At 45.4% G+C, this 11,765-nt stretch overlaps 1 protein-coding gene across 4 annotated transcripts; it reads right to left on the reverse strand.

The window, feature by feature from the left end:
- Window positions 1-4,309: 4,309 nt before the first annotated feature.
- Window positions 4,310-8,814, reverse strand: LOC123127589 (zinc finger BED domain-containing protein RICESLEEPER 2). Of its 4 annotated transcripts, none has more exons than XM_044547341.1 (5): window positions 8,490-8,814; window positions 7,158-7,384; window positions 6,932-7,036; window positions 6,580-6,774; window positions 4,310-4,558 (listed from the first exon to the last, which is right to left on the reverse strand). In XM_044547341.1, the coding sequence occupies exons 2-5, from the start codon at window positions 7,188-7,190 to the stop codon at window positions 4,487-4,489; spliced, it is 405 nt and encodes a 134-aa protein (XP_044403276.1). In that variant the 5' UTR covers window positions 7,191-7,384; window positions 8,490-8,814; the 3' UTR covers window positions 4,310-4,486. The 4 variants fall into 4 exon arrangements, with proteins under 4 accessions (XP_044403276.1, XP_044403273.1, XP_044403275.1 ...); XM_044547338.1 differs by having other exon boundaries at window positions 4,644-6,774; XM_044547340.1 differs by lacking the exons at window positions 6,932-7,036; window positions 7,158-7,384.
- Between the last annotated feature and the right edge of the window lie 2,951 nt (window positions 8,815-11,765).

An 11,765-nucleotide genomic window follows, 5' to 3' on the forward strand; every position in this document is an offset into this window, starting at 1 on the left:
GTCTTCGAGTCAAGCTCCAAAGTCTCGTGTTTCTTCACGAGAGCCTGGAGCTCTTGCTGTACCTCGCCCACCCGTGCCTCTTGCCTCTCCCGCTCGGTGCGCTCCTTGGCCGCTTTGTTTTCGGCCTCGGACAACGCTTGCTTCAGGGTTGCCACTTCGGTCGTGGCCCCTGGCACATTCATGATGATCCTGTCAGTTCGCAACCACATTTTCTTTTTATATAGACAAGGTATTACTTACCCTTGTTCTCCTCGAGCTGCCTCTTGGCAAGGCCGAGCTCTTCCTCGGACCGCTCGAATTCCTGCTTCAGTGCAGCGACCTCCGCAGTCAGTGCGGCAGAGGTCACCAGCGAAGCCTGCATACGCATACAGACATACTTATATTAGACTCCTGCAGATATTATTCGATCCTCTATTCGGCTTTTCTTTGTGAACACCAAACAGAGCATCAGGGGCTACTGTCTATGCGGTAATATTTTTCCTATATTTTAAATACTTACATCAAAGCCTGTTAGAAGGCTGGTACAGGCTTCAGTCAGTCCGCTCTTGGCGGACCGAACCTTCTTGATCACCGCACTCATAATAGTGCGGTACTCTTCGTCGACGTAAGCGTCGCGAAGCGCTCCCAGCAGTTCGTCCGGTGCCTCTGGATGTACAGAGGCCACCGGCACGGACGGTTTGCCCCTCTTGGAAGGGGCCACCTGCTCGAGTCCGGAACCACTGGAGGTTCCGGCGCGGTGTCCGGCTGCAGGCCGAACTTGGAGCCCCTAGGAGCCTTGCTCCCTTGGCTCTTGGAGTCCGGAAGGTCGCCTTGAGGCGCCTCCGGGACTATCTCCCCCCGGCTCGGTGCCCCTTGAGACAATACCTTGACATTGTCCGTAGGGCAAGGAGAGGTGGCGGTTGGAAGTGTATCACTATCCATGTCTGACGAGCCCAAGGAACCGTCCTACGATGATACGTCGATACGGGCTTGGGGCGGACTGCATAATCATATTCGACGTTAGGAGAAGTAGTGCAACAAAAGTATGCTATGAGTTACTCTGGTATACGAATACTTACAACTTCTCCAGGGGCTTGGCCCTGAGCAGCCACTCGTCTTTGTCGTTGGCGGCGGTGGTGGAATAGTCCGGAAGGAGAGTCCTTCCCTTCTTGGACCCTTCGGCCTCCCCGGTTGAGGCGGCCTTCCTTTTCTTGTCTCCCCCGGCTGGAGGGGGAGAGTCTTCGTCTTCCTTCTCCTTGTTTTCACGGGAGAAGTGCGCCTCGAAGTTATCGGACGATGAGTCCGATACCACATGGCGCCGGGAACTCTTTCGGGTTCCCTTGGCCTTCTTGGTCTTCTCCGGCACCTCATAAGGAGCCAGAGTCCGCATCTCCGTCAGGAGAGCGTTTGCGGGGTCTTCGGGCAGAGGGGTCGGACAGCCGGACTATATCCTTTGGCCGGACTATTGGACTATGAAGATACGAGATTGAAGACTTCGTCCCGTGTCCGGATGGGACTCTACTTGGCGTGGAAGGCAAGCTACGCAATACGGATATGCATATCTCCTCCTTTGTAACAGACCTTGTGTAACCTTAGCCTCCTCCGGTGTCTATATAAACCGGAGGGTTTTAGTCCGTAGGACAACATACAATCATACCATAGGCTAGCTTCTAGGGTTTAGCCTCTCTGATCTCGTGGTAGATCAACTCTTGTACTACTCATATTATCAAGAATAATCAAGCAGGACGTAGGGTTTTACCTCCATCAAGAGGGCCCGAACCTGGGTAAAACATCGTGTCCCCTGCCTCTTGTTACCATCCGCCTTGGACGCACAGTTCGGGACCCCCTACCCGAGATCTGCCGGTTTTGACACCGACACCTGCCGCGTCTCGCTCGTTGAAAATGCCAAGAAGCTGACTATCATGAGACTTCTCTCCGAGGCTTTCCAGTGCGAGGTCGACCGTGCTGTTGGCGGCACGCCGACTGCTAACGGGCCCAACCGCGTGGGCACGGTCCGACAGCGAGGCGGTGCCGTCGCCACCATGTTTGGAGTAGACCGTCCTGTCTACGCCACGCCCATGGAGAACATACGCGCTGCCCAGGTGGAAATAGATGAGTTGGACCACCTGGAGGGCGATGAGCATCGCTACATGACGGAGCGTGTTCAGAAGCTTATCGACGTGGCTGCCGCCCTGCAAGAGGCCGGTTGCCGTGCAGAAGAGCCCGACCAACGGGTGGCGAACCCGCCCCTTCGCTAAGAGCATGGCGTGACTTTTCTCGGACGCCGACAGGTGGCGTCCGTGACAGACGAGACAAGGAGCCGGCTGCCAGCCGCAGCCGGACACGCATCAACATCGAGCGTGGCCAAGATGGCCGCCCACGAGTGATGGAACAATAGGGCGACTATCCGGCTCCTTCGCCTCCTCTAAGGGAGAGGCGCTCTTCCCCGCTGTGTGTTGACCACCCGATGCTCGACGACTGGCTAGGCCGCCGAGAGGGAGTCAGAGAGAATGACGCCCGCCACCGGATTGACCGCCTGGCACTGGAAGAAGAAGACGCGATGGGCCCGCCTTGCTTCAGCCCCCGCATTCGCGACGAGCCCTTCCCCAAAGGGTTCTCGCTCCCAAGAGACACGCCCAAGTACAACAGCTCTGTGAAGCTGGAGGATTGGCTGGTGGACTACTCCACAGGCGTCAGCATAGCAAACGGCAACAAGCGCGTTGCCGTGAAGTACATCCCGCTCATGCTCTAGAGCACGGCCCGGACGTGGCTTAACAGCCTCAAGCCCTACAACGTCAACAGTTGGGTGCATTTCACCGAAGTGTTCATCCGCAACTTCACCAGCACCTACAAACGGCCGCCCAAGCCCCGCCAGCTATCGTTGTGCGTTCAAGGCCCGGATGAGTCCACCCGTGACTACCTGGCGCAGTGGGCTGAACTGCGCAACTCCTGTAAAGGGGTGCACGAGGTCCAGGCGACCGAGTACTTCACTGCCGGGTGCCGAGAGGGCACCTTGCTCAAACACCGACTGCTCTGCGACGAGCCGGCTACACTCGGCGAACTGCTGATCATAGTAAACAAGTAGGCCACTGCCGACTCCTCCATGAAGTCGGAGCTCCGAGTGGACACTTCCGGGAAGGTGCTTCCTTCGGTTCCTAGGACGCCAGCTGCCGACAACAGTCGGCGGCAGCAGCCGAACGGCAAACAAGCTCAAGGCCTCGCAGCTGGCTTCCGCTAGCCGATAGGTGGCGACAGTCGAAGACCAGTAGCCTGAAGGACAACCCGGCCCCAAGCGCCAGAAGGGCGGCAAGCCTGCTTGGATGCCCGCTTTCTCCTACGAGCAGACCATTGATGCTCCCTGCAAGTTCCACAGCGGCGCGAAGCCGTCCAATCACACCTCCCGGAAGTGCTACTGGCTCACCCGGATCTCCAAGGGCGAAGGACTGCTGCCCCCTCCGCCTGTTGGCCCGCCGCCGCCTCCTCCCCAGCAGTCGGCGACCCGACCAACAGTCGGCGCCATTCAAGATGATTACCCCGAAGAACATGAAGCCTACGTCGTCTTCACCAGTGTGGCTAACGATCAGCGCACTCGGCGTCAGCAGCACCGAGAGGTGAACGCCGTTGCTTCAAGTGCTCCAGAATTCATGCATTGGTCCGAGAAGCCCATCAGTTGGAGCCGTGCTAACCACCCAGAGGTAATGCCCTCTCCGGGTTCTTATGCTTTGGTGCTGGATGCCACCTTTGCAATGGAGAGGCGAGCTGCTCGTTTCTCCCGAATTCTGATAGATGGCGGCAGCAGCATCAACATCCTATACTGCGATACCATGGAAAAGTTATGCATTAAAGAGAGGCAGCTCCAGCCCAGCCTGACTGTTTTCCATGGTATTGTGCCCGGCCTGTCCTGCTCACCAATCGGCAATGTCAAGATAGATGTAATTTTTGGAGATAAAGATCACTTCCGCCGTGAGGCGATTTGGTTTGAGGTGGTGGACCTCGAGAGCCCTTATCATGTACTCCTAGGCCGGTCGGCTCTAGCCAAGTTCATGGCGGTGCCACACTACACCTACCTCAAGATGAAGATGCCAGGGACCAAGGGCATTATCACGATATCTGGAGACTATGAGAAGTCGGCCGATTGTGGTGCAGCTAGCAGCCGGCCATCAGACTGTTTCATGTATCAATTTTGGCAGCACTATTCAGCACATGCAAAAGACCAACTGGGCGTATAGATGAACAAAATAAATGAGATAGTTACAATGCCATAAGAAAGAAAAGCATTTACAGTCCAGCAACCTCACAGGTTCAAGAGAATTATAAGGTACAAGAGACATGAATAAACGGTTTCTTTGTGCTTCCAGTCCAAAGCACAAATGTATTGCAACCTCAACTAATACTTCACGTCAATACAATGAAAGATCAGTAATCATCCATGTCCTAATGAGTTAAAAAATTACCCCCAGGACAACAAAGGATGATTGTACTGAAGTGCAGCGTGCTAGTATCAGAATTACCTAGGTTGTTCCAGCATCATCTTGATCATCCACACGGTCTCCAACTGTTGGTTCCGCCTTTTGGCGATCTGCAATATTGAAGGCATTCAAAATGAAACATTCAACATTGAAGGTATTAAATAAAGTACGGAAAAATAATTAAAAACATATTACCAGCTGCTCGAAACCAATCCTCGAGGCACATCAGCGTCTCAACAGTACTAGGGGTCAAACTACTTCTTTGAGCAGTGATGATCCTTCCAGCATTGCTGAATGCAGCCTCTGCAGGCATTGTAGACGCAGACACTGCCAATATGTCCCGTGCTATAGCCACAAGCACTGGATACTTTGGGGAGTGAATCTCCCACCACTTTAAGATATCCAATTTCTGTCGGCGAGGAAACAGGTCTTCTTCAAGATATCGTTGTAGCTCATTTGAGTTGTGGGATCTTTTCAATCTCAAATGCTTATCCCAGTCATCAAGAGTGCCCTCACCATCCTCCTCTGCAACCTCATCACCTTCATCAGAAGTGTTTTCATATTCAGATGCATATTCAGCAAATAGGATCTTCATCGCACTATTCACCTTGGTAAGATATTTCTCAGCGCCACCACCAAAAGTTGCGGTCAATCGGAAGTGAACATATTCATATTTGTACCTCGGATCAAATATCACCGGCAGACAACTTGTTAAGAACGACTCCTCAAAATATTTCATCCATTTCTCCTCCATCTCTTTCACCATGGCAACAATGGTAGGATTTTCACTTACAACTTCTTTCTCCATTATCTGCTTCACATTCCAGACCTCATAGAAGTACAGGTGAGAGGTGGGATACGTCCTACCCGAGATTTTCTTTGTGGCTGTGTAAAAGGCGCCCAAAAGATGGCAAATAGCTTCGGCCATCTCCCATTCACTAGCTGAAGGATCAGATTTATAATCTTTGTCAGTTTCTTTCAAGGCTTCGAACGCTTCTCTGAACGGCAATGATGATTCAAGCATTAGGTACGTTGAATTCCATCGGGTAGGCACGTCTAGGGAAGGATGGTTTTTACAAGCAAGTCCCACCCGCGCGATCATCGCATTGAATTTCTCCATTCTGCCTTGCGAACTCTTGACATACTGCACTGATTCTCTGATTCTATCGACAACTGACGCCATTGCGTCAAGCCCATCTTGCACCACTAGATTCAGTACATGTGCAGCACATCTAACATGCAATAATTTTCCACTATGATGCACAAGATACCTATCTGCCAATTTTTTTCTCAAGTGGCCAACCATCGAGGTATTAACTGGTGCATTGTCCAGGGTAAAGCTAAAGATTTTGTCTTCAATATTCCAATCTCTCAAGCTCTTTTGCACCATGTCAAACATGTTATGAGCGTTGTGTGGAGTTTCCAAGAGGCAAAATGTGATTATTCTGTTTTGTAGAGTCCATGAGCCATCAATAAAGTGGGCAATTATGCATAAATAACCCAGCTTCTGATTGGACGTCCACATGTCACCCATTAATGATACTCGAGAACTTAGATTGCTAAAAAGTGCTTGAATTTCTTTTTTGTGTCTATCATATGCATCAATGCAATCATGTTTAATTGTTTCTCTGCATACCACGTTCAACCATGGATTCAACGTCTTAACAAAGGATCTAAAGCCAGGATATTCAACAAAAGTGAAAGGTAATTCATGTTGCACAATCAACTTTGTCAGTGCTCTACGTGCACGCCCTTGGTCAAACTTCCACTCTGGATCAATTGCACTATCAGTTCGTATCTTGGCAACCATACCATCCATTTTAGCTTTTTCTTCACATATCACCAAATGTTTACCGATGTGACTTGTACCTGACTTTTTTGAGGCAGAAAAGAGTTTGTTGCAATAAATGCAACGACCATGTGCAAGCATTCCATCAACATAGATTGGCTCTGCCTCATTCCAAATTTTTGATTTTAATTTTCGTGGTCTGCGTGAACCAAGGTTTGCTACTTTGGGTGACAGAGCTAGCAGTGAAGGCTGTGACGTTGGAGAGCTCTCTAGTGACTTAGCCTTTTTTTCTCTTCTTGCTAAGAATGAAACTACGACATTGTTAAGGACTGGAGACCTTACCACTTTTTTGGATAGTGATGGATGCTTATTCTTGTCAACGGGCAAAGATCCAGATGATGGCTGCTTATTATTGTCAAGGGGCAAAGATCCAGGTGAAGGCTGCTTATCCTTGTCAACAGGCAAAGATCGAGGTGATGGCTGCCTATCCTTGTCAATGGGCAAAGATCCGGATGATGGTATAGTTGCAGCATCTCTCTGGGAAACAAGAAAAGCATACACAATAAGCTTGAGAAAGAGTCAATCTGATAGTTGTTGCAACTGAAATATCTTTCTAGAAACAAGAAAAGGGTAGACAAATAAGCTTGAGAAGGGCAATTTGATTCAGATATAATCATTCGCAATTGAAATTCACCTTATTAAGCCTTTTCTTCTTTAATGGTGGTGCCTGCTTATCCATGTCAACGGCCAAAGGTCCAAGCAACGGTGCCGGTGGATTAGTGCACATTCCTTCACTTGCCTGAGAGAAAAAAATTGTTGTTGTCTAATAAGTATTGCTAAACAGTAAAATAGACATAATGACTTTATGTCTATTTCTTGAACTTCGACGGCTTCATGATAAAGTAGTGTGATAATTTTACCTTCCTCTTTTTCTTGGACGTCGACGGCTTCATGACGACTTTGTTTGTTTGTTGGTGTTCTGCATGAAGCTCGCTGCTACTCTACCTACTTCGCTTCCTTTTCTTGCACTTTGGTGGTTCCACATGGAGCTCACTAGCAGCCTTGTGCTCCTCAAGATCCGGGCCATTAGCCTTCTCAATTTTTATGGCACGCAAGAGCTCACCAGTACCCTTGTGCTCCTCAAGATCTGAAAATTTTCACAACCAAGTAACATTATTAAAAGGTACAGCAGAATAAGAAAGAAAGAACTTGCTGTATTACTGATTACTCCTATGGCACTTGATTATCACTTTATCAGTAGGTTCTCGTATCAATCTCAGCACATTCTAGAGATTCAGATTCAGCATTGTGCATACTGCCAGATCTTATGAGAATAGCAACAGTGTAGAGCTAAACCCAGCATCTAAGTAGATGGTTACAAACATATACATTGTGGAACAATTTTGAATTTAATGGTATCTTTATGTGTAACAACTAAATAACAAAACATTGCTTAGCAGTCAAAAGATATACGGAGTAGAAATCTGAATGTATGTATTATAGAATGTCGCCTATTCTGAAACAGAGGCTAGTAATAAAACGACATCTTATCAGTACTCCAGCTAGTCTTTACAAGAATGATATTATAACACCAGTCAAACTTTTATAGTTTTGACAACCAATACTTTTCAAAATATATCAATTAGAAGTGTGTGGTTGGGGTCCTCGAAAAGGGCTGAACCAAAGGGCCAGGTTCTAAAATTGTTTAACAAAAAAACAGGTCCTGAACAAGGGCTGGATTCTACTAGATTCAAGAAGGGCTGGATTCTGGAGTACATCTTAAGATTCAATAATTAGCATATCGGAAAGAGATGATCAATCATCCCAGAGTCCCATTAGTCCCGGCACATTGTTCTTCAAGAAAAGAGATTCAGATTCAGCATTCTGTATATCAAATCTTTTGAGCACAGCAAAACTGCAGGGCTATACCACCCAACAACATCCTACAAGGGCTGAATCAAGTGGAACATTGATATATACCACTGCATTATTAGAATGTAATATGATGGCCTTCAAATATGTAGTAATGAGCATGCAGACTACATCTTTTCTTCCATTCAATGGTAAGGAAAGAACTTGCGTGATTGATGGAATCCTACAAGGCTACAACTATCACAACTTGTGAGTTACAGACTACAATTTTTCTTTTCACTAGAATCAGTACATTTCCAACAGAAACAAAAGGGGAAAAAATTAATTTCAGTAAATACATGGAAAGGAAATCAAGCATCTGAATGAATCTGGTGGATTACCTGCAGCCGCCGAGCTGGGGGTCTGGTTTGGGGCAGCCGCCGAGCTGGAGATCGGGTTTGGGGCAGCCGGCGAGCTGGAGGTCGGGTTTGGGGCAGCCGGCGACCTGGGGGTCGGGGTGGGGGTTGCCGGCGACCTGACCATCCCGTCCGGCCGGGGTCGAGGGGATCGACGAGTGTTGATTGGGACGGCAAGAAGCTGCAAGGGAGGGGACGGTGATGCGGCGGCGTCGGCCATCAAGCGGCGGCGGCATGAGTGCGCCTGCCCTGCAGCGCCTCCTCTGTCTTCGGGATGGGCTAATAGGGTAAAGTGGGATCCCAGTGGGCTAAAGGGGCTAGCCCACTTAATTTCTTTCTGGTCTAACGGGCTCCCAATAAGGCGTTTTTATTTTGAGTGAAAAGTAAAGAATGAGAGAGTTTGAATGAAAAATGATCCATCAGTCTTTATTGATGATAGAAGTGGGGTATTTATACCCAGACGAAAGTACACATGGTGCTTGGCGGTCAAGTAAACACATAATTACTTGAGAGCCAAGAAATTACATAGTTGCCTTGAGAGCCAAGGAAGTACATGGTTGCTTGAGAACCAAGCAACATATCTAACAATTAACTTAATCCTAATTAGCTTCATTAATAAGCAACTATTTTATTCTTAACACTCCCCCTTGTACAACGCCTCTTCTTTGGTACATCCATCATCTTGACAAATTTTTTGAATAATCTTGAATGTCTCCTCCAAAACCCCGTGGGAAAAATATGAGGAGAATAGTGCAAATATGTTGCTAAAACTCCTTTAAACCCAGTGGGAAAAATAATAAGGAGAATATGATGCAACATATAATGATTATTGTCTCTTGATAACTCATATGAGAAAAACCTTTGAAGAAGAAGAAAAATCATCGATGAGTTTAGAGAGCAATTAATATGTCTTGGGTACTTTCTTTAAAAACCTCGATAGGGAAAATAGAAAGTATGACGTATGATCTTTGATAAGATATTGCCTCATTAAAAATCATTATGAGAAACTTTGATAGAAAACTCATAAGGGAAAAGAGTGTGATATGATATGCCATTGAAAACTCCTTTAAAACCCAGTGGGAAAATATAAGGAGAAAGTGTATGACATATACGGGCACTTGTGTTTATATTGTCTCGTTAAAAACCTTTATGAGAAACCATTAGGGAAAACTCATGAAGGGAAAAAGAGTACAATATATGCAATCTTAGGATTGTTAATAGGTTATAGATTTGGGAAATTACTCCCCCTAAACTTTGCAAACCTGGAGAATGTGTAATGCAAATTTCATTGATATGATCATGACATTATGAATAATCTGTAGGATTTTCAAAGTATGTTGTTTGCATATTGTTTCGACGCTTTCTATAATTCGTGAGGATAAGTAATTTTCGAGCAATGTACTTTATGATATTGCTCTTCATATAACCTGTAGTTTTTGAGTAACACAAGTGGTAGCGTCTTGATAAACCAAGTTATGTGATTCTGTTGAATCTCAACCACATGATTTTGAGTGTGGCTAATCATTCTGCTAAGACATGCATATTTTGCAATACTTTTAGATAGAGCAATTATGTCAGAATGATAATTGGAAATAGCCATTAAAGCCCATTTAGATGACTTCCATATGAAGGCTATTCCATCAAATTCAGTCATTGATATGGCATTGTTGGAATCAAAGAAAGAGCCAATATCATTATATCATTTCATGGCCATATCTTGTATTTCCTGATGGAAATATCCAAGATTTATGGTGAGCTTGAGATATAAGCTGATATTTCTTATATCGACCATATACCTTTTGTTGGGGGTTGCACTTTGAACAAAGATAGCAAATATAGTGTCACACCTGACGTAGTTTGCAATTATATGAGTGCTTTGACATTAGTGAGATATAGAACATTAGGTCCTCATATCACTTCATTAACACCCCTAGGTATGAATGGATTTGTACCATACCAGGGGTAATATGACCATATCACATGTCTTTTATTGATATGATATATCCACATTGAACTTCTCGTATATGTTTTGGATATATGTAGACTGATATATGTATTCTTGATAGAATGCTCAAGTTGTAAGCTTAAGCTAAATTTGGTTGAATCCAAATTTTCCGTCTTGAGATGATTTTATGTATTTTTAGGTCCTTTAGAGACATTGATGACGAAATCATCGATATACACCGCGGTGATGTAAGGAAATAAAATTTCTGCTTTCTTTATTAAAACACATAAACAATCATCATTATTCAAGTAATCCTTTTGAAGCAGGAATTCATTTAGTCGGTAGTACCATATGATTTTCGACTATTTCAAGTCATAGAGTGACTTATAAAGTTTTACACAAAACTTATTGCGATTCACTTTTGGATTTGGAAGTATAAGCCCTTCAGGGACTTCAATAGAGATTTCGGAAATAAGTGACTCATATGAGTATGTAGCCACTTCATCCACCAACTACATGGATAACATTATTATTTTTATTGCCCATGATATTTACTATTGAAACATAATTCCACTTATACCAAGAGGGTATGTTACATAATTGATGTTGGGTCTCTGCGTGAACCCTTTTGCTACAAGCCTCACTTTCTCACCACCTCATTGACTTTGTCTATGAATGAGAAGTTTTTAGTATTCCATATGGAGGATACTTATGAGGAGTAGGTATTACTGCAGTAAATACCACTCATTTGTTGAGCGGGTGCTATTCTTCATTACTTGCTTCCTTTTATGTGAACCAATATGAGTGCAAGAGGCACTCTACCATGGATTTTGGTTTAGGTCTCAAAAGGGTTTTAGCAATTTGAGAAGATATGTCGACAAATGTAGTCTTTAGTTTATATGATTCTAATGGAATCATTGAAGTTTGTGGATAATATATTTATTCCTTTTTAACTCCTTGTGATTTCCTACAACAAATGGAGTCAAGGTGTTTCGATGTCCCGGCACTGAAACATTTGTGCACATTTATGCCGGGCTTTGGATGATGAGCATCCAGTGAGGTGTCTTTCAACTTGATGTTGAATTACATTTACTTGTTGAGGATTTAATTTCCTCTGTTTCCACGGAAGCATATGAGAAGTTATATCTCGTGTTGTCATATTTTCTCCCCCTCTTGCTCATATTTGGGGAGAAGAGTGGTTTATCAGGTACCTCCACTCTTTCTGACACTTTACTGCAGGAATATAGAATTTAGTGACACCTTGTCATCAGTAAATGTATGTGGCAGATTTGCAATGTGTTGCAAATATATGATTC

This window comes from Triticum aestivum, chromosome 6A (assembly GCF_018294505.1).
Source record: "Triticum aestivum cultivar Chinese Spring chromosome 6A, IWGSC CS RefSeq v2.1, whole genome shotgun sequence".
Lineage (NCBI taxonomy): Eukaryota > Viridiplantae > Streptophyta > Magnoliopsida > Poales > Poaceae > Triticum > Triticum aestivum.